The following is a 20,810-nucleotide window of genomic DNA, read 5'->3' on the forward strand; positions in this document are numbered from 1 at the left end:
AGAGAGCGCACACGGAAAGTTTCGGCCCGCGCCATGGCGCAAATCACAAGACAGCCCGTTCCCAAGTACAAGTACAAGTACACAGTCGGCGGGTAGTTTGGGGGTGCCAGGGATGGGTCACTGGGGGACACTTGAGCATGTCATGCACAGGCGGACACAGAATATGGACACCAACACACACCAACAGTAAGCTGTCTGACACCAAGCAGCCGTGCCAGGCGAGGCGGGGACGCGCCTTCCCCAACGACCCCAGCCCACCACGGCCCCAAACATCTTAGCCAGGGGAGCCCCAGGGGCCCTCCCCGGCAGTTCCTGGCTCACCTGAAGCCCCCGCCTGTCGCCTGTCCAGCTTACGGGCGCTGGCGCTGGCGCTGGCGCTGGCGCTGGCCTGGCCAGCCGGAAACGACCCTCAGTGTCGCTCGGCTTCACTTTTCTCCCTAGAGGGCACATACTTCGGCCACCCGAACCCACAGAAACCCCTCCCGCTCCCAGGGCAAAGTTAGGGTCCCTCCCTGGAACTTCTAGCAGGTTCTTCCCGCCTTTGACCGGACCCCTCCGCCCACTACGGAGCCCCGAGCCCCACCGGGCAGACCCGCCGCCCCCTCCCCGGGTGCCCGGGCGGCCCTGCTGCCCGAGGGCAGAGTCCGCCGCATTACCTAGAAGCAGCAGGCGGTGCGTGCACACGTAGCCCATCTTCTCCTCCTCGAGTTGCTTGTCGATGAGCTTGCTGCGTGTCTTCGCTGCGCGCGTCTGGGTGCGCATCTCAATGGCTTCTTTGCGCATCTGTCTGCGCTGGTCAACCACATAGTCCTTCTTGACCTTGGAGGAGCTCGCGCCTCTGGGCTGGGGACCCCCACATCCGCCGAAGCAGCCCCCGAAGGTTTGGGAGATGAAGTTGCGGAATAAGTTGCGCTGCGGCTTTCTGCGGCGGCGATCTCGGCGCTGAAGCCACTGGAAGCATCCGGTGGCCCCGTCCTCGGACTCATCGCTGGAGGAGTCGTCGATCTGCCCCGGTGCTTCGTAGCGGAGGTGGCTGCGGCCGCGTTCCAATTTGCCCCGCCAGGCGGGCGCCCGAGTAGGCCGCGGAGTAGGCGGGTCAGCAACCTGAATCTCGGGGCTGGGGGGCCTGAGGAAATGGAGACTGCGGCTGGCCCCGGAGACCGCGGCGACCGAGGCTGCCCGGGCGATGGGTGCTGCTCGGGGGATAGGGGCTGCCCGGGCCGCAGGGGGTGCCCGGGCGATGGGAGCCGTAGAGAAGGATCGGACAACAGGATTGGCTCGGCCGGTGAAGGTTGCCCGTATTGTTGGTTCGAACGGGACTCGCCGGATCTCAGGATCGGCTGGCGCGGCGCGGGCCGCCCTGGGGCCAGGATTGGCTGGGGCAGCAGGGACTGCCCGGGCAGCGGCTGGATCGGCTGGAGCGACTGGGGCTCTCCGGGAGTCAGGATCGGCTCGGGCGGCAGGGACTCCTCCGGAGTCTGGGTCGGCTCGGGCTGTCCCGGCGGCGTCAGGAACCTTTGGCGCAGCAGAGACTGCCCGGGTGTCGGGATCGACTGGGGCCGCCGGGGCTGCCCTGGTGACGGCTGGATCGGCTGGGGCGACAGTGGCTCCCTCGGAGCCAGGATCCGCTGGGGCGTCGGGATCGCTTGGCGCGGCAGGGGCTGCCCCGGAGCCAGGATCTGTTGGCGCGGCAGGGGCTGCCCCGGAGCCAGGATCTGTTGGCGCGGCAGGGGCTGCCCCGGAGCCAGGATCTGTTGGCGCCGCAGGGGCTGCCCCGGAGCCAGGATCTGTTGGCGCGGCAGGGGCTGCCCCGGAGCCAGGATCTGTTGGCGCAGCAGGGGCTGCCCCGGTGGCAGGGGATCCGTCCCCCGGAGAGGGGACATTTCCTTGCTCCGCACCGGCGGTCGCTGAGCCTCCTTCCATCTCGGCTGCGGCTCCCTCGACTGGGGGTCTCTCTGCTCGCTCCCTCTTATCTGGGGCTCCCGAGACCTCGATGGGCGGGCCATCTTTCGCGATTGGGGGGCTGTCCATGTTGACAGGAGCGTCGTCGACCCCAACGGGGGATCTACCAATCTTGAGCCGGGGTCCGGAGATCTCCATCCGGGGGCTGTCGCCGGCGAAGTTAGGAGGTCTGACAGCCTCGCGGGATGGGCTGCCGATGGCGTCTGGGACCCGCAGAGGAGGCGCGTTTGCGGCGGGAGCGAGGCAGACCGTACTCTGGACCGCGGCAGCCGCGAACTGGCCGTCACCATCGATTTCTGGGATAACTCGGGGGAGCCCGGGGGGTGGGCTGTCGTCCCCAAATGCCCCTCCATCAAGCTCAAATGGCACAGCCTCCTCAGGGGGAGGGCTGTATCTTCCTCCGAAGCCAGCATTTTCAGCGCTGAAGGATCGGGGCTCCTCGGGAGCTTCGGGGACCCCTGAACATGGACCGCCTGAAGCAAGGTCTGAGATCTGCAAGACAGGTGGGCTGCAGCCTCCGTGCGCAGGCTGGTCAAACTCGAAGGGCATAGCTTCTTCTGGTGGAGGGCTGTAGCTTCCCTGACCCGGCCTCTCACCATCGAACGATCCGGGCTCCCCGAGCCCTGCGCGGGAGGTCTCAAGGGCCGCAGGGGCCCCACTGGAGGATCCAGGCTGCTCCTGCGAAGCCCAGAAAATTCCCACGCTGGGCTGCTCGACCTCGAAAGGCATGGCTTCTTCAGGGGGTGGGCTGTAGTTTCCACAGGCTCCATCTTCCTCAGTTCCCAGGCGGAGGCCCTGGACGTTGGGCGGGGAGACCTCTGGGCGTCCACCGACCTCGCCCTCAACCTCGAAGGAGACGGGCTCATTGTGAGACGGTTGGGCCTCCATCTCTTCGGCTGCGCCAGGCCCAGCACTGGGGGTAGCTGCCCCTGGGGCCTCCAAAGGTTGTTGTTCGGGCTGTTCCCCGATTTCAGGGGGGATATCGCGTTGTCCTGGCATATTATTGCCGTGGAGGCAGTTGCGCATGCCCATAACACGGTGGCGGCCTCTTAAAATAAACTGGGGCCCCGTAAGACGGAGCACCCAACCAAACTAGGGTGAAAAAAATTATTTAAAAAAAATATCAAAGTACCAGCTGGGAAATTCTCCAGCCTCACTTTCTAATCCGTGTGAGGTTGAAGAGGGCTCGGTGCCTAGGACCCCAAACTGTGGCAGAAACAACTCAGTTCTGGCTAGGGACGTCTTGGCTCTTTCTAGTGACGCTTTATGCCCTCAGGATGCCCTCTGGGCACTCACCCCTTGTTTCTTCTCCTCTTTTTGTCTCAGTTCCAGGTCAGCTCCGCCTGTTTGGCTCTGAGGAGCGTGCCGATTCGGCCCGAAAATCGTCAGCAGCGCTTTCTCTCTGCCACCAGAGGACGCAGGTTCCAGTGCAGAGCCGGCTCCGGCTCCGGGAGCCAGCTCCGGGGCGCCGGCAGCACCGGACTTTGGGTAAGGGGGCTGATGAGCGCAGGCCTCGCAGGGATGGTTCTGCTCCCGCCTCTCCTCTCTCTGACTGATTCTGAGCGCTTCTCCTCGCTTCCCCCCTGGCTAGACAGAAAGCTCTCCTGCGTTGTGGGACACGTGACGCAAGACGTGGGCCTCTGGACGCCGGGGTATAGGAGCTGAAATCCTCCCGCCCCAACTGACTCTCCTCGGGGGGAGGGGGGACTGCGGAAGGTTTTATCACCTCAAGAATATCTTTGAGCCCCTTAGCCAAAGCCCCAGACCCAGACAGCCCCCGATTGTGAGCCCCAAGTCCGGGGGAATGAGACTTGAAATGCCCGGGAAGGGGTACAGGCGCGCGGGCGCTGGAATGCGACAGGTGGTCGCGAGCCCACCGGAGGGGTACAGAGGGGGCGAGGGGCGAGGGGCGAGGGTCTGCCAAGTGCGCGCACACGAATTGTTTTTAAAATGCTCTGGGGTACTTTCTGCCGTTTCGGTACATTTTTCTTGTTTGTCGTTTGCCGAGATCGGCTCCGATAAAGCCCCTCAATGTCCCCCAGCCCCGTCATGCTTTGGGGGTCTCGGCAGTGGCGTAGGACGGTACGGGCAGCGTTCTCCTTCGTTTATTTGGATGGTGACGCAGAAGAATAAAAGGGTCTTAGGCGCACGCTACGGAGAACCAAGTAAAGCCCCCAGGCGGTAGCCGCAGCCGCGTCAATGGGGAGGGGGCGTGGGGCGTACAGGGGGACCCCATGGGGCTCAGACCTCAGATTTCTGAATTTTGGGGAAAGGGTTAAAGGATATTTTGGTTGATGTTCATGGTGAATTTAGAGTGGTCTTAAAGACATTGCGCACTTAACCCAAAGAGAAACCGTGCCGCGTCGGCAGCGGTGGCCAAGGTGCGCGGCTTCCAGCATCAGCTGCCCGCTGCAGGGTCTGAGCTGGCCCCTCTCAAGCCCCCCACAAGCCCCTTCCCTTTGGGTAGGAGTATTTTAAGGCAGCCGCTTTACTTTTCCACTGCTACCGTCTGCCGCGGCACGAATGGTGGCTACAAACCCCGCGCTAGCCCGGCCGGCCGCGCTCCCCTTGCGGTGCCGCGGTGGGTTCAGAGACCGTAGGTGGTAAATAGGCGGTACGTAGCTCGGAGGGCCTAGTGGGCTTAGTGTAGAGTGTGCACGGCTCTGAGTTTGGGGTCTGCGGGGGGATTTGAGACTGGGAGGAAAAAAAATTGCGTGCTTGCAGTTCACTTAAAACCCGGCACGCACGCACTGCGATCTGTCTCGCCAGCAGGTGACGGGGACTCGTGAGCCAGTCCCTGGGCGGGGGACAGGCAGTCGCTTGGCCTGTGCAACCGGGGGGAGGGGTGGCCGATGCACTTAGGTTGTTCGGGGTGGGCTGCGGCAAGAAGGGCGCACCGCATGGATTGCTGTATACAATCCGGCGATCCAGCGATCCTCCGCGGCGGGCACGACGCAGGCCGATTTTGTTAAGTCTAACGCATCCTTTTTTGAACCCGACAAGGTACCACAGCCACGGTGCAGTATCGACCCCCACCATCTACCCATCCACCATCCACGTGGCCGCGCAGCACAGAGAAAAAGCTGATGAAGTCAGTCCCTCGGCAACGTATGGGGCCTCTCAAAGACTCGTCTCCTCCGCTCTACGGTTTTACACACTTTCTGATTACAACACTGAACTTTGGTTCAAAGTTTGGCCAACTACCCCCACACGCAGTGGCTTAACAATTCGAGCATCCACAGAGTGGGCTGACTGGGTACACACACACGACTCACTCCTTTCCGACCCCATCGCCAGGTCAGCCATTGGGCTGGGGTCACGCCAATCAAGGTTGCCTAGCGAATAAGCAGGGGGCGTCGGACCGGAAACCGGATATGGGTGGGAGGTCCAATAGGGGGCGCCGCGTTGGAACGCCCAAAGGGGTTATGCTGGTCGGGGGTTTGGGAGCTTTTGGCGAGCGAATGTATGGCGGCCAGGCCTAGCAGGCCACGAGGACCGCTGGCGCCGAGGGATCAGTCTTTCTGACGCCACGAATACCAAAGGCCAAGTGAGGTTAGGGGCTCCCAGAGGCCAAACCTTGGGACCACGGATGGCTAGGCTAACAGACCCCCACCAAGGGGAGCCCCGGCGCCGAGGGGAGATAAGGAGACGAGGTTTGCGGGGCGTGAAGGTAGGGGGCCAGGACCCCGGGGAGAGAGCTTACTGCTCGTATGCAGAGGAGCGGCCCAGGATGGATAAGGAGTTGAGGCCCCAAGGATGCTGAACCCTGCACACGTGGAAGGTCAGTGGACACTGGTGTTGACGCCCCAGGGAAACTGCGATGGGGGCTCCGCAGGGGCGGTTTTCTTTCGCCAGGCCTCACATTCATCCTGAGTAACACTGAGAAATGGGTTCAAGGTTATTCTTCGACATTCTTAAGAACCTGCGGGACCCTTTGGTTTCACGTTCTAGTATTCAATCTTTCTTTGCGATGGGAGCATATGCATTGGCGGGGTAACGCTTGGGCTCCCTCAGCCTAAGGGGCAGGGCAGCGTAAAGACAAAAGCCAAGACCTCCAATTGGAGGGACTTGGACAGACCTGGAGAAAACTGGTGTTTCTGATGGGTCTCCATGGAAGGATAGAAGTCTTAGCTATGAAGAGAGGGGTCGGGGCATTTACCTGTTGGGGGCGGGGAGGGTCCAGAGGTAAGAAACCTGAGGTACGGGTAAGTGGAACAGGCCACCTTTGCTCTTGGGCCAGCAGTAGGAGAGAATGCAGGAAAAATTAAGTAAGATCTTACAAAGATACCCTGGAGCATCCAAGTGTGGGCTTCTGAGGTTCTTTTGGTAGAAAACGGAAAGGACAATGAAAGTTTTGTCCTGCAAGTGGGGATTTGAGGCAAGTTTTAATGCAGGGTAGATACAATGGAGGAGGATGGTCCCAATTAAGGAAACAAAAGGGATTATGCTCAGAGGAGGGTGAGGCTGCCTAAGGCCTTTAAAAGAAAGACCCCCGACAAATTGAAGGACTCCAAAGGCTGAAGAAAGGGACTTAAGAGGTGTCCCAAAGGACCCTCTGGCAGTGCCTGTGCTGGAAGGACACAAAGGGTGGAGGAGCCAAAGAGTGGCCCCTGGATTACAGGACACTGGGGGAAGGACAGCAAAGTCAGGAGGAGCCAGGGAGGGGCTGGTGAGGAGATAATGCCAGTCTGATTTGAGACATGGCAGAATTGCAGGAAGGATGGGCACTGATGGAGATTTTTTTCACCACTCATTATTTGGGAAGCAGGGTCTAAAGTTTAGAAGAAAGATATAGAGCATAAATTCGTCAAACTTGTTAAGATATGAGATCACTAGGTCAGATAAAAACTCTACAGAGAAGTAGTAGTTTTGGTGAGAGAAGAACAGCTAGAACACTAGGAAAGAAAAAGGGAGAAAGTCCAGGAGAGCAGGGAGTGCCTAGAAAAGGGAGCTGGGTGCGAGACTCAATAAGCATACCCAGCTAAGATCATGTTTTCTCAGCCTGCGCACTGGGAACATTTGGGTCTGGGTACCGCTTTGCTATGGTGACTATCCTGTGTATTGCAGGATATTCAGCAGTATCCCTAGCCTCTACCCACTAGATGCCAGTAGCATCCCCTTAGTTGCAACAACCTAAAAATGTCAACAGACTGCTACATATCCTCTGGGATGAAAGACCACCCCTAGGTTGAAAATTACCGTGATAGGCTGCAAAAAAGCCCTTAGATTTGATTAGGAATCACCTTAATTTAAAGATAAAAGTAGTGTCAGGATAAATACATTGCAGTGTTTAACCCTGATGTTCCCCTTGTTCTCCCACTTTTATTTTTCTATAGCTGCTGGCTACCAGAATCTGAAAACCCCAAGTCACGTGGATGAACGGGGCTTAAGAGACCACAATAGTCTGGCCAGACGTGAGGAACCAACAAACGCAAAAGACACCGAGTGGCCTGGCACTTGAAGGATTTGGTGTGAGAGACTGGAGGATCACCTTGGTCAGTCGGACTGTCAGGTAAGCATGCTGAGGATTGCTGATCTTGATGGCACAAGACAGAGATGTGCCTTGACCTGGATGGAGGGGGCCAGTGCTGGGTATTGGTAGGGAACCCTTCCAGGGGCATTGTTTTTAGGATCTGCCATTATAATTGTAGAACAGCAAGGACTTTAAATATAATCACCAATTCCATACTGATTTAATGTACATCAGGGAAAGGGGTAAATGTTTGAGGTGCATAAGTGGGAATGAGGAAGTTAAGTCAGCTAGTGGGTTCATGCAGCTGAAAAGGAAGAAAAGATAGGCCAGTGTCCAAAACAGGCTGAACAGGGATGAGGCTCCAAAACTGTGTGCCAGGGTCTGTGTGGGGAATGTGCTAGACTGAAGGGTGTCTATGAGATGGTATGTCAGTTAGAGGAGGACAGATTTGCTGGCCTGGTGGTAGTTTCTTGAAGATTGGGTATACCTGGCCACTTAAAAACAGTAGATTTTTCTACATTTGATGAATTAAAAAGGAATGGGAAATGCTACAGATTTCCATTAAACTCTGCATCTCTGAGGAAAGTCAGAAGTGGCCTGCCCAAGTAGCAAGTTGGTGGCTTTTCATAAGTAAATAGCCCCAAAAGGAAAGAATGCATTTTTTCACTATTGATTGTTCCTCCAGGGCATGGCTTTCTTCCTTGTGGGGATACCCCGGTTTCCTAAGCTTTGCTACCCACAAAAGTATACGTTAAAAACAACAATTGACTGTGTTTACGCCTCCACTTGGGATTCTTATTCAAATCCAGAGAAGGCGCATCCAAATTTTATGCAGGTGCCTGCCAGTGATCTTGGTCCATCCCTGTAGCCAAGAAAGAGAAAGCAAGATAGAAGAGGGTCCCTTGAGGAGAGTGGCGAGTGGCAGCTGGGCAAGTGGGAAGAAGGGAGCAGAAGCCAGGAAAAGCAACCTTGGTGGCCCTCGGGATCCTCTGTCTGTGTCTGTGTGGAGGGGAAGCTTCTCTGTAGCCCATCCATGTCATTAGTTGCCAGTGGGTTTCTTTGTAATGAGAGAAAGGAGCCAAAAGCAAAAAAAGAAAATACAGAAAATAGAGTTTAGGCATCTATTAAGTTACTCAGCCTCCCAGTGTCAAAGATTTTTCGGAGCGCTGACTGAATAGCAATAAGACTTTGAAGCTGTTCAATTAATTACTGTTCAATTAATACCGCCGCTCCCATCCTTTCTCCTCCCAACGTCTCTGCCAGCTCTGACCGGTGGAGGCAGCAGCATCATACTGCTATCTGCAGAAGGGGCTGCATGACCCGGCTGTTGCAGGCAAATGCCAACTAACAGAATGATGCCTGTGACAGATGAGGCAAAATAATGGGTGAGGGGCAGAAGCGGAGTTGATATTAAAGGCAGTGGAAACGGTATGCATGCAAACACTTCGTCTGCTTAGATTAAAAAGTCCAACATGTATTCAGACCCCTCACTCAGCTCCCTAGCTGCGGCTCGGCAGCCCTCAACACAAAAAGGCCCTGAAATTGTTCCAGCCAGGCATGCGGCTGTCCTCAGAGCACCTGTGCCTGCGCAGGGGGGTCCACACACCCTCGTTAGTCACCTCAGCTGTGTTGTGGATTCCTCCTCCAGACCAGCTGATGATGCAGCAGAGGATTGTGAAGGGGGAAGCAGCCACTCCAGGCACAATAAAGGGCACCACAGGAAGGCGACTAAGAGAGGGGCGTGAGTGGGCACAGGGGTAGCGGGGCGCAATCCTGGAAGATAAATTGGGCTTTGGTGGAAGCTCTATTTAAAATATCTGTAATTCATGGTGAAAATTCCAGGCATCCTGGCTTATGGTTATCGAATACCTTTTGATTTGAAGGGGGATGGTAGATTTCACATTCTCATACAATCGCAATTATAAGAGCAAATCTTTTTAATAAAGTCTAATTGGGATGGCAGCATAAACCAGGGCAGACACCACCCTCTGGGGGTGGGGGGACCTGTCCACACTGGTTGTCAGCCTTTGTGCCTGCACCCCTCATCTCTGTCATGCTTTGACAGAGATGCCTCAGAAACTGGCCTTTCTTTCTTTCTTTTAATTTTTAAATTTATTTATTTAGGGCTGGGGATTTAGCTCAGCGGCAAAGCACCTGCCTGGCAAGCACAAGGTCGTGAGTTCAGTTCCCGGTACCCGAGAAAAACCAAAAAAAAAAAAAAAAAATAACCAGCATCATTTATTTATTTATTTATATTTTTTGTTTTTGTTTTTGGTACCGGGAATCAAACTCAGGACCTTGTGCTTGCCAGGCAGATGCTGTGCCGCTGAGCTATATATCCCCAGCCCCCAATTCTTTATTTTTGTAATCAGATTTTACAGGTACATTTTAGAATATATGATGATAACATTCATCACAGAGAATTTGTACCTGTAAATGATACAAATTGTTTCTTTTTTCCCCATTCCCCTCCCCTCCCTTCAACCCTTTTCCCCCTCCCCACTGACAAAAGCTTTGTTTCCATTTTTTCCTTTTCTCATTTTTTTTTTTTAATTTTTCTTTCTCCCCCAACCCCTTGCTCCCCTTCCCATTTGAATATTTTCTTCCTATTTCACAATACCTATTATACATTTTTGAAACTGGCCTTTCTTTAACCAATATCCAAGGTTTATGATTTGAACTATAAGACAAAATTTTCAAGATTTTAAGTCTTTCTGTTTGGTGAAAACACTTGAAGTACTTGTATGAAATATCCACTGCATGTATAAAATTGAAATTTCCTGGGCTAGGGCTGTGAGACTTTCCAAGGACAGGGACTGTAAGCATGGTTAATCTGAAACCCCCAGTGGGGTCTTCGGCTATTAAAAATGCTCTTCCTAACACTGAGCCAGTGTCTGCTCTTGGTGCATGAACCTTGTTCAAACCCCTTTGGCCACCAGATATTTGGAGCCTGCCACATCTGATTGTGCCCTAAACACTGCTTCTCCCCCCCATTTCTAAATCTTAGGTTTTTTTCCTGGTGCTGTCTTGTCAGCTTATGTTTTTTTGTTTGGGTTTTTGTTTTTTGTTTTTTTTCTCTTTTGTCTTCCATGAATCTGCCCCCACCTACCCTCTGTCCACACAGCCTGACTTACCCTCGCCTCTTGGGTAGCCCAGTTCCCTTGCTGATTTATAACACTCCCACTCTCAAATAGGCCCATAGAATAAACACAGGTTATGCCCACTTGAAGCTGGAAAGGCAGCCTCCCAGTGACACTGGAATAGCTCGCAGACGGAGGGTGCCATGGCGCCAGCTCCTCTTGGGTGTCCTGCTCTGCTGGCACAGCGCTATCAACAGGTGATGGTCGCCTTGCAATGCAGACTCTTGGCTTTAGGAGAGAGAAGTCACTAGGCTGTTAACGGTGGCCTTTGCCTTGTGAAGTAACCAGGCAGTAGCACTCAATAGCTGATAGTGGGGGAATTTTGAAAAAATGAACCTTTGAAATTTAAAAAAACAAACACCACTAAAAATTCACCAAATTTCATAAGTGGCCAACAAAGGGTTAAACTGTAAAGCAAAACAGAGGCTGCTAAATCACTTGATTGGACAGAATCGATTTTTTTAGGGAAAATGTTTGCTTTGTTTATCTAATGCATTTGCAAAGGAGCCAAATTGATGCTGGGGGCTGTTGTGTGTGCACAAAAACTTAGCTGTTACCAGATTCCACAGTGCATAAACAGATAATATAGTATATATCTGTATCTGTGGTATGAAAATTTCATGGAGAATAGTGCAAACGACCAGGGGGAAAACGGCTCAGAAAAACACTTGGGAAGGAGTACTACTGGGAGAAAAAAAGGTTGAAACAACTAGTTTATCCTAACTGGCTACAGCCTCTAAGCCATTTTTCAAGGTTTAACCTAATCAGGAAACTCAAACCTGTTACCAGATAACGTATTCAACATGTGTGGTCGCTTAAGCAGTGCTCTGTCAGCCTGCAGCCCTCCACCGGTAGCGTCTCCCTGCTGCTGTAGTACTCTACAGTACTTGCAGTATGCTGCCAGCTCAGGCTCTGGAGAGCTTGTTTCCAGACACCAACGTCAGGGAGAGAAGACGAGGATACACAGACACACACAGGCGTGCACGGCTGCAAAGTGAATGTTGAAGCCTGCTTCTAAGGATGGCCAGGGTTTTTTTTTTTTTATTTTTGTTTTGTCAGTTTAGGGACAGGGCACAATGGAATTTCACATTCTCTACCCTGCCCCCTTAAACGTTTTTTTTTTTAACCACCAGTTGAAAAGCAGATTTGACAGCACTGACATTAGACCAACACAGATTCCTTTATAGATGGTACTTTTTATTTGATCAATTTTTGAAATATTGGGCTTAATTAGTACTAAAATCATGCTTAGAGTCAAATTGGACACTCCAGGATTCTTAAACTAATCAGCTGGCACACGTTTGGAGCCAAAAGGGAAAATAAACAGGAACCTGTCATTTAGCTAGTTTGTTTTAGAAGAAACTGAGGCAGAAGGGGTGCTGAGTAAGACACAGGCTTTGACAGGACAGGGCTGGAAGCAGCCTGTGCTTAGCCCAGTACCTTTTGCCTTAGCTTAGATGCCCATGTCTGAAACATGGAGATTTAAGAAATAAAATCATTAATATCAAAACCTTACAGCAGGAGGAGAAATTCCATCCTTCATTCTAGAACATGAGGATTAAACATGTCATTTGAGAATCTCATGCCCGATGCTGGGCAGTACGTTAGAGGAGGGCATTACTTGAGCTGGCACATGACGTCACTGGCCTCTGGAAACGTAATTTCAGTGATTTGTTTTTTCGGATGGGTCACCTTCCTGCTGAAATACTTTCCCCATCCCTGGGTTTCTGCTGTTTTCTCTCAAAAGCACATCCCTCCAAAAGAGCAGATAAACTGAGAGACAGATAAGGGAAATCCATGCTTTTTTTTTTTTTTTTTAAAGAGAGAATCTCATTCTTACCTAGAGCGAAAATTTCAGCTTTCTTCTTCATTCACTCTTCAATCACAGCTGCTGATATGAAGGCTAGAGAGCAAGCGGGAGGGGGGGGGAGGGGACTTCTCGTGCATTAAAGAAACATCTCAAAACATTTGTGAACTTTAAAATCTCTCATTCAGTGCTGATAAACACAAAGCATTTTCTCTATAAACTTTTAGAAGTAAACCTACATCAGGTTTCTGACATCAAACAGTATTTGAACATTGCCACATAATTTCCAAATCAAAACTTTCCAATTATAAAAGCACTTTTCTCACCCCCCCAACCACATTTCCATTAAGCAAATGATTAATATAGTAAAGGAAAAAATCCCAAATGTTGGGGCAAACCATCCCATTTAACTCACTTTACTCTCTTCCCTCTCTCCCTCCCCTCCATCTTCACTTGAAATATTGTAACAGGCTGTGTGGTCAACTGTGCTCTCAGCAGACCCTACCTATGTAAAAGGGCAAGTGATGCCATTGAAATGCTAAGCTCAGCTTAGCACGGTGAGACAAAGGGCCAGTTGGGAAACAAGTGAGTTGGGAAGGTTGGGAGAACTTGCTGGAAATGTCTGCAGAAAAGGAAAGCAGCTGAATCCCAGTGCCTCAAACAGAAAATGAGCTTGAAATGTCTATTGAGCAAGAAGCCCTTCTCCCCAGGTGGGTTGTGGGTGCCTTTCCTAGGGATGGGGTAGGGTATCCTCCTCCATAAATCTGCATACAGATCCCATTGGTTTTTTCACCTTGGAATCGGGGTGGGAGGAGGGAGGTTGGGGGAGGGGCGCGGCGGGGAGGGACTTGAGCCGGCCCCAGGATTTCCCAATTGGTCTGTAATCTCTGCATCTGTTGCTTGGGGCCGTTTATGGGAGACTTTGTGTGAAAGACAACAAACTGTTGGTGTGTCCCTAGACTGGAACCTGGTGCGTTGCTCACTGGTAGGGAAGCCAGCCTTCTCTGTGCAGCTTTCCTTTTAGAACAGCAAGACTTACCTAGGCACAAACGATCTTACTCATTTTTTTTTCTTTTCTTTTTTTCTTTTTTTAACCTTACTCATTTTTAAAAGTGTGTTTATTCATCCCACAGCGAGGCAGCATGCAAATTAGCTAATGAAAAGCCAAGCTCTACGGAAAAAACCTTTCCCCTAGACTACCCAAACTGAAGATAACTCTCCTAGAAATCCAACGAAACCCCCAGCTTTCTCTTGCTTGTTAACTAGAGATCTCTTGCGTAGTGAACACAGCCTACTAAGACGTTACTAGAAGAAAAACAGAACACTTAATGTCACAGAAATGTCACAACCATTGTTTACAGTAAGTGGGAATTTCAATTTAGGGAGGGCTGCGTTTCACTTGTTCAGTTTCACAGTCGAGCCAGAAGCCGGCACCCCAGCCTTTCGGCAGGTCCTAGGCTTCCTCCAGACTAACACCAATGCTGCCGAGGTAAACCCCTGGCTAACAAGCCGCCTTCCTCGGTTTACTAACGACCACGCAGGCACCCGACCATCGGTAGCACGGCAGCCCCGCGGAACTAAGTTCCGGGCGCGGCGACTCCTTCCCGGGAAGAGGTCCTGGAACGAGGACCATTTAAAGTGTTTTCCTTCTGGCACTATCCTTTTCTTAATGAGTTTAAGAGCACGACCTTTTCTCATTTCAAGTCGTCAAAACGCTTTACCCCTTCGCCGCCCCCCGCGTCTTTCCCGTCGGAACTCAAGCCGGCGCTCAACCAGACGCGCGCGCACCAGGAAAAAACAAAACAAAACAGTTTCCAGATCAGGTGAGATTTTGTAAATACGTTTCACTCATCAGCCTTTCTCCTCAGGATTGGAGAAGGCACGCCAAGGTGCGCTACGGGATTGCGGCTGTTTTGTGCTGGATCATCAAGGCAATTTCCCCTCCAGGGTACAGATTCCAAACTTAGCTCTGCCGAGCCGAAGATGGCCGGAGCGAGCCGCCTCTCCTCCAGGCTGCGGAAGCCGCCAGGCACCCGCCTCCGCTCAACATGCGAGCGCCGGCGCCCCAGACCCGACACATTTCCCCCGGCCGGTGACGTGCTCTTTGGGGGCTCGGTACGGTGTCCTCGTGGTACACGAGACCCCCACTCCAGTCTATTCCCTGTTCCGCTGTACTTTTCCGCCCACGACCACCGCGCAGACCTCTTCGTCCCCTCCTCCCTCCGCCTAACGCCTTGCACGAACAGCCCGGAAACTTCCAGCCAAGCTGCAGCCGGCCCCGCCGCCTTACCAGCTGCGCCAAAAGGACGGCGACGCCCCGACGTGATCGAGTCTGCGCTGCCAAACCCGGTAGCCCGTTGGGGCACCCCCAGAAGCTTCTGTGCCTCCACTCCCGGCCCTCGCAAGGACCAGCCATTCGCGGGGAGAAACCGGTCCTCCGGGAGAGGTTAGCTCTGTGGCGTATGGACAGGTGCGCACGCTTTTTTCCGTGTTGTGGCCCCTTGAGTGCCTGAACGGTGGGCCTTGGTGGCTCAGACTGGTGTGCGGCGGCCGAGGGCCCCGGCGCCGAGGGCCCCGGCTCTAAATTAGCAGCGCGGGGACCTGGATTCCAGGCTCCGAACCCGCCGGGCGCGGTGCGCGCCTGCTACTTCCCTCCGGAACCGGCAGTCCCCGGAGTTCTCGCCCAATCCCATTCTGGTTACTTTTCCCACATTACAACACTGTCGCTACTGCGCGGCTCCTCTGGAATGGGGAAAGTTGGCGCGCGCACCTCCAAACCACATTTCGGGCGTTCACCCAAACCAACGTGTTTGAGACTAACCTTTCCAGGAGGAGGGGAAAAACACATAAAACAAGTCACTTACCATTGTCGTTTGGGTGTGCAGCTCAAAGCTCGAGGCGCGCGCAGGATTCCGTCCCTTGGCCAGGGCACCAGCTCGGAGACCTTAGGTCGTCTCTGGTGAGGCGCAAGGAGCGCTCCACCGTCAAACAAACCTTTGGCCATCCGGGGCGCCCTGGGAAGATTTGGGGAGCCTTGGTCTGCTCACCCCGACCCTCTTTCCTGGGCTCTCTGAGCCCCTTCCCGCCCACTTTGCCTCCTGCCTGTCTTTTTCTTCTCCCACCCCTTCTCCTATGAGGTCCACACTGCCCCAGGGTCCTTTCCCGATTTACCCGTGGGCAACTCAACTAACCTGAGTCCATGAAAACAAGGAGAATCTGGACGGCGTCCTCCATTAGTGACGCCGGATGGGGATGGGTCCCCTTTTGGAAGGGGACTCCGGGGATCTGTCGCGGCGGGTGGGCTTTTTTGGCTTGCAGCGGCGCTGCTTCTTCTGCTTGGGCTCCTCGGGCTCTTCGGGGTCCTTCTGATCCTTCTCCTCGGGCTCGGACTCCTCCCCCTCGCTGGAGCTGTAGAGCTCCTGAGTGGTGGGCTGTGCGAGACTCGAGGAGGCGTCGGGGCTCTGCAACTTCAGAGCGTGCAGACGCTGGGTGAGAGACTGGTTGAAGGTGGAGCCCTTGGGCACCAGGGGGCCGCGCTCGTCTTCCGGCTCGGTCTCAGGCTCAGTGGCAGGGGCGGTTTCAGGCTCGGTCTCGTAGTCGGTCTCGGACTCGATTTCGGACTCGGTTTCCGTCTCGGTCTCGATCTCCGTCTCGTAATCAAACTCTTCCTCGTACTCTAGGCACTCAGGAAGGGACGGCTCGAGGTCTCCCTCCTCGTACTCGTGGTCAGACTCGGATTCGGGGGACTCGGGGAGTACCTGGGCGCTGGAGCGATGGTGGGCGTTAAGGAAGCTCCGGCGCTGCCCGGCAGCCGCTCGCTGCTGGGCACGGGCGTTGGAGGCGGCAAGGGCGCGGAGGAGCGCAATAGAACAGGAGAGCCAGAGGAGCGCGGCGGCTGCCCGGCGGCCTATCGGCGGGCACAGATCGTTGTAATTATGGCGAGCTCGGCGCCACTGCTGAGCTCGGGACCTCCGATCCATCCTCTTAGGCACGCACCGAGAAGCCGACCCGCCCTCTGGCTCTGCAGAGAGTGGCTCCAAGGTGCATTGGCTGCTGGAGCCGAAAAAGGTTCACCTTACGAAGTGAGAAGCTGGGTCCAAGGGTCCCAGTCCCACTCCGTGTCAGGAGAAAAAAGCACGCACCTACCTTTCTGACCACTCAAGAACTTTCTAAGGCTCCGCGCGTCTGCTTGCCTCTCCAAGGCCCCCCAAAGAGGGATGGGAAAAGGAGAGAAATGATCTCCCTCCTCCGGGGCTCCTCTCGCTAAGTCTTAGACTCCGCAGTCTAAGACTCGGGAGAGGTGCCTCCGCTGGTCCTCTCGCCTGGGAGAGGAGAGAGGAGACTGAGGCGGGGAAAGATGGGGCGGTGAGGTCCTGTGAAGTTGCGCGCCCGGACTTCTGCCGGGCATGTGCAGTAGGGAGGTGGGGGCCACCTCCCCGCGAGCTGAGCTGTGGTGCGGAGCCGGTGGCGCAGACCCTGGTGGGCCGGCAGGTGGCAGGCGGGAACCTTGTTTGGAAGGATTTGGGCAAAGTCTTGGGGAGGGGGGTGCGCTGGCGCCGGCGCGTGCCAACGAACAAGCAAAGGAGCTCTAGCCACAGGTAGGTTAGCTTGGGTAGCTGGAGCAGATTCCTGTGTGGCGTCTGCCCCCCTCCCCAAATTCTACTGGATGAAATGAACATAGCTCTTGAGCAGCTGAAAACCAGATTGCAAATATTCAGGGGAATGAGGGTCTCTACATGAGTATTAATGACCAGCCCGGGGCATTTTCTAAGGGCTTACCAGTTTAAGATGGTAGCCTCAGGCAGTCATTACTCATGAAACCACCTTTGGTAGATTTGGTATAGTGACTGTAATTAGAAAAGCTTCCCAAAAATGTATGACCTGTGTAGTCTTGACTGGCTAGTTACCTTATGGACAAACAAGCGTCTTTTCTAAGAAAGGACCCCACAATTGTGGAGGTAGTAGTTCTCAGGTCTACAACCCATGGTTGGCTCCAGCCGGGAAGGTGTGCTGGAAGACTGAGGACAGCCGGGGACAGAGAAGACTTTGCTGCACCATTCCTGATGAGCCTGAACAACTGCTTCTCTCTCGGGGAAGAGAGTGGCTGGCTCTCACAGAATCTTCACCGGCTGCTCTTAGAGCTACTTCTTGGGTAAGTTTCCAACAAAGGTAATGGGACAAATACTCATCGAGTGCCTAGCACATGTCGAGCTCTATTCTAGGTGCTGAAAGCAGAATATTGGGCAAAAAAGTCTCACATGGAGGAAAGGATATTGAGAATTGAATCTGTTAATGGGAACAGGGAATCCTTTAAAAGCCATCCTTACCCCTGACTTTTTTTTTTTTTTTTTTTTGGTGGGGGGCAAAACTGGGGATTGAACCCAGGACCTTATGCATGCTAGGTAAATGCTCTGCTGCTGAGCTATATTCCCAGTCGTTCCCACTGTTTAATCCAGCTTAAATTCTACGTGAGAAAACAGATCTGCCAGAGCATCAGAGCTAGGGGGCGGCCAGATACCACTGGATTGTAGTATTGAGCTCTGAAGGCTACTGAACTGGAATAAACGAGTACCACTCTTTCTCAGCTCTGGAAAATCAAAGGGTGGGGGGCTGCGCTGGGGAAGCTCTTGAGTTTCATCTGTAATGTGACTGCTTCTTTTGGGGTGTGCATATCTTTGGTCTGGTCCTCCCTGTTAAATATGAAGTGCCTTTTTTGTTATAGTGAGAGGTCAAAGGTGATAAAGCTCAGAGCAAAGCCAACTTCCTGGAATCCAGGAAGTGTCAGCAAGGTTACTGCACCTGGGGCACATCACCAGTTGGGCCCTTTTCTCCCTGGAAGTCGGTGAGGGAAAACTCAGGGAAGAGGAGCTACTTCTCCTAATTCTCTGCTTTCCCATTTGAACTGACGCACCAGGCATTCCCTCCCGGTGGTCCTTTCTGATGGGTGAATAGTCCTGCTCCCAAAGCCATTCCTCATTACCTGCATGCTTGATACCAGGCCTGCATTATAGCTGCCAGATACAAAGTTAAGATCTTAGTGAGATTCCAGCTACTGTTTCTGATGGGTGGTGGTTTTGTTTCTGCCTCTTGGCTATGTCTGTGTTGTACCTTGCATTCTAGGAGTTAAGTCTGTAGCATTAAAATACTGATTACTCCAATAAAAAGGAGCTGATCTGGCTAACCCCACAAAAGGACAGAGGTCTGTATTCTAGTTGTATCCCACTGTAACACTTCCCAGAGAAAGTGAAGGGTTTCTGTTATCACCAGCACTGGCGTGGCTCTAATCATACTGTGGGCATTGTTATGGGGCACTGGACATGGGTATTTGGAGCTCTGTATTTCACATCTTGGTCTCTGCCTCCCAGTCCTGACTAACAGGGATATTTCATTTTCATGTTGACCTGCCTGCTTTATTTCTTTCAATTAGAACAGCTCCACCAATAGTGTAAGAAAAAAAGATGTTGGTCAAGCTAATTTCAGGACATATTGAAGAAAAAAATCAGGAGTATGTAGGTGCTGGTAAATGCCCTTTCAGTGGAAACTAATGCCAGCTATCAGTAGTGAGGTAGATTATGATTCTTTAGTGTATACAGAAAAGTACTTCATTTTTCAGATGGAGTGCTTTATGCCTATAATGGAGATGGCAGCTCAGAGCTGATTCACTAATACAGATACACTGAGATTGCCTGCATTATTAAAAAATATGCATTACATAATACATATTTTTGGACTAGATTCTACATTAGCAATGCACTTTCTTTGAAAGATGCATTTTAATCAGCAAATGAACATTTAACAAAACACTGAATTTTTGAGCCCTAGTCATGTGCAGTTAGAAACACATTTCAGTGTGTGCTCAGAACGGGCTCTAGGAGGGGCAGGGGCTGCACTGAAATACTCTTCCATCTCACACTTAGTGCCGAGGCCGAGCAGATGGGTCTGTGCAGAAAATGCTCTTTAAAATGCATTACGTGCATGACTTAAAAAGTGCTTGCTGCAGAGTGAATTTCAAAAAGGGCCAAGTGGGTGATGAACGACCTCAGTTGTTACCACACTAAGGAACAGGGGACTCTCTCTGTCTGCTGGTAAATAAAGTATAGCCATGTATTACCTTCAGGGCCTTGCCAGAGGGAGGCTCCTAAACCAGATGGTCAGGAAAGTGCGGTTTCCAGTTCATTACAGTATCATACACTGAGTAAGGTTTTTATTTGGATGAATTATCAAGAATATTGTCGTCAGCCCCTTAAAAGATTATCATGTGGAAGAGCCTTTAAGAGTTACTTTATGTGGCTCCAGAAGGGCAAAATTAAAACCTATGAGTGGCATTTGTTGGTAGCTTTCAGCTCAGCCCACAGAGGAATATTCTAACAGTCAGGGCTCTGAGGAAGAGTAGGCCTTCAGAAGGTTGTTGGCTCTTTGTCAGAAGCAATGTTAAGTCAAAGGACAGATGAGCACATACTGGAGATGTTTTCGATGGTCCTCACGAGCTGGGTAGCGTTGAAACTTCAGGCTCGATGCAGTCCTTCTCAGCCCAGATCTGATTTTCATGATGGCATCTGGGGACTGAGGGAGAAGGGTTGAGGGCTGACCGACACACTGTTCAACTCTGCTTGTTTGGAAGCATTTAAAAATGCCCATAGCTTGGTGATGGGAAGGAATATCCAGGTGGCAGTTTGAGGACACGGGAAAACAGGTGGATACGATGGACTTAGTGGCCCAGCATGGAGCTGTTGTCACTCAGCAGGGCTCCGAGGCTCCTTGCTCCACAAGTCACTTGTCGGAGCAAAGACATCAGTGAAGTCCATCCATTAATTACATCGGTCCTCTTTGCCTCCCCTCCTGGAGCTGTCTCGGAAATTACAAATGAAATTGGCTATTTAGCAATCATGAATTGAGTCACTTCTATGACCAAGACACTATTCCTGGCATTGTGAGAAGAACGAAGTAATTGAAGATGAGCAATCCCTACCATCCAGCCATACGTACATCGAGTGAAACGCCCCCAATACTGAAAACAGACTGCCAACAGGTGCAGAAGAATAAATTTCACATCAGGTAGATAGACAGGGGAGGGGAGCTCAGTGACAGTATGCCAATCAAAGGTACAGTTTGCTGGTTTTCTAAAAGAGGTAGAGTTTTTTGTTGTTTTTTTTTTTTTTTTTTTTTTTAACCTGATCTAACTTTGAAGTTTTCTTTTGAGTTTTAAAAGCCCATGAGAAAATGTTCAAATGAGAAGGGGAACAAGTGGGGGAGGGGGAAGAAGGGACAAGGAAAAGAAATAGAAGGAAAAAATGGAAACAAAGCTTTTGTAAATAAAGAGGGGAAGAGGAGCTGAAGGAAAGGAGGGGGATGGTATTAAAAAGCAAGGCATACCATGTACAGGTACAAATTCCCTGTGATGAATGTGGTCACTATGTATCTCTAAAAT

At 52.3% G+C, this 20,810-nt stretch overlaps 2 protein-coding genes across 4 annotated transcripts in view; both read right to left on the reverse strand.

Annotated features, from left to right (window-relative positions):
• The window catches only part of LOC102020964 (guanine nucleotide-binding protein G(s) subunit alpha), a 54,406-nt gene extending 51,398 nt beyond the window's left edge, over positions 1-3,008 (reverse strand). For 2 of the 3 annotated variants that reach the window (XM_005392216.2, XM_005392217.2), the window contains exon 1: positions 657-3,008. In XM_005392216.2, the coding sequence (XP_005392273.1) occupies positions 657-2,994 (2,338 nt within the window). In that variant the 5' untranslated portion in view covers positions 2,995-3,008. The remainder of the gene's footprint in view (positions 1-656) is intronic. The other variant, XM_005392218.2, reaches the window with a different exon arrangement.
• The window catches only part of LOC106146267 (neuroendocrine secretory protein 55-like), a 59,592-nt gene extending 41,869 nt beyond the window's left edge, over positions 1-17,723 (reverse strand). Inside the window, exon 1 of the mRNA XM_013518250.1 lies at positions 15,574-17,723. Coding sequence (XP_013373704.1) covers positions 15,616-16,362 — 747 coding nt within the window. The 5' untranslated portion in view covers positions 16,363-17,723 and the 3' untranslated portion in view covers positions 15,574-15,615. The remainder of the gene's footprint in view (positions 1-15,573) is intronic.
• Between the last annotated feature and the right edge of the window lie 3,087 nt (positions 17,724-20,810).

The sequence above is a fragment of the Chinchilla lanigera genome, unplaced genomic scaffold (assembly GCF_000276665.1).
Source record: "Chinchilla lanigera isolate Chin_1 unplaced genomic scaffold, ChiLan1.0 scaffold00044, whole genome shotgun sequence".
Lineage (NCBI taxonomy): Eukaryota > Metazoa > Chordata > Mammalia > Rodentia > Chinchillidae > Chinchilla > Chinchilla lanigera.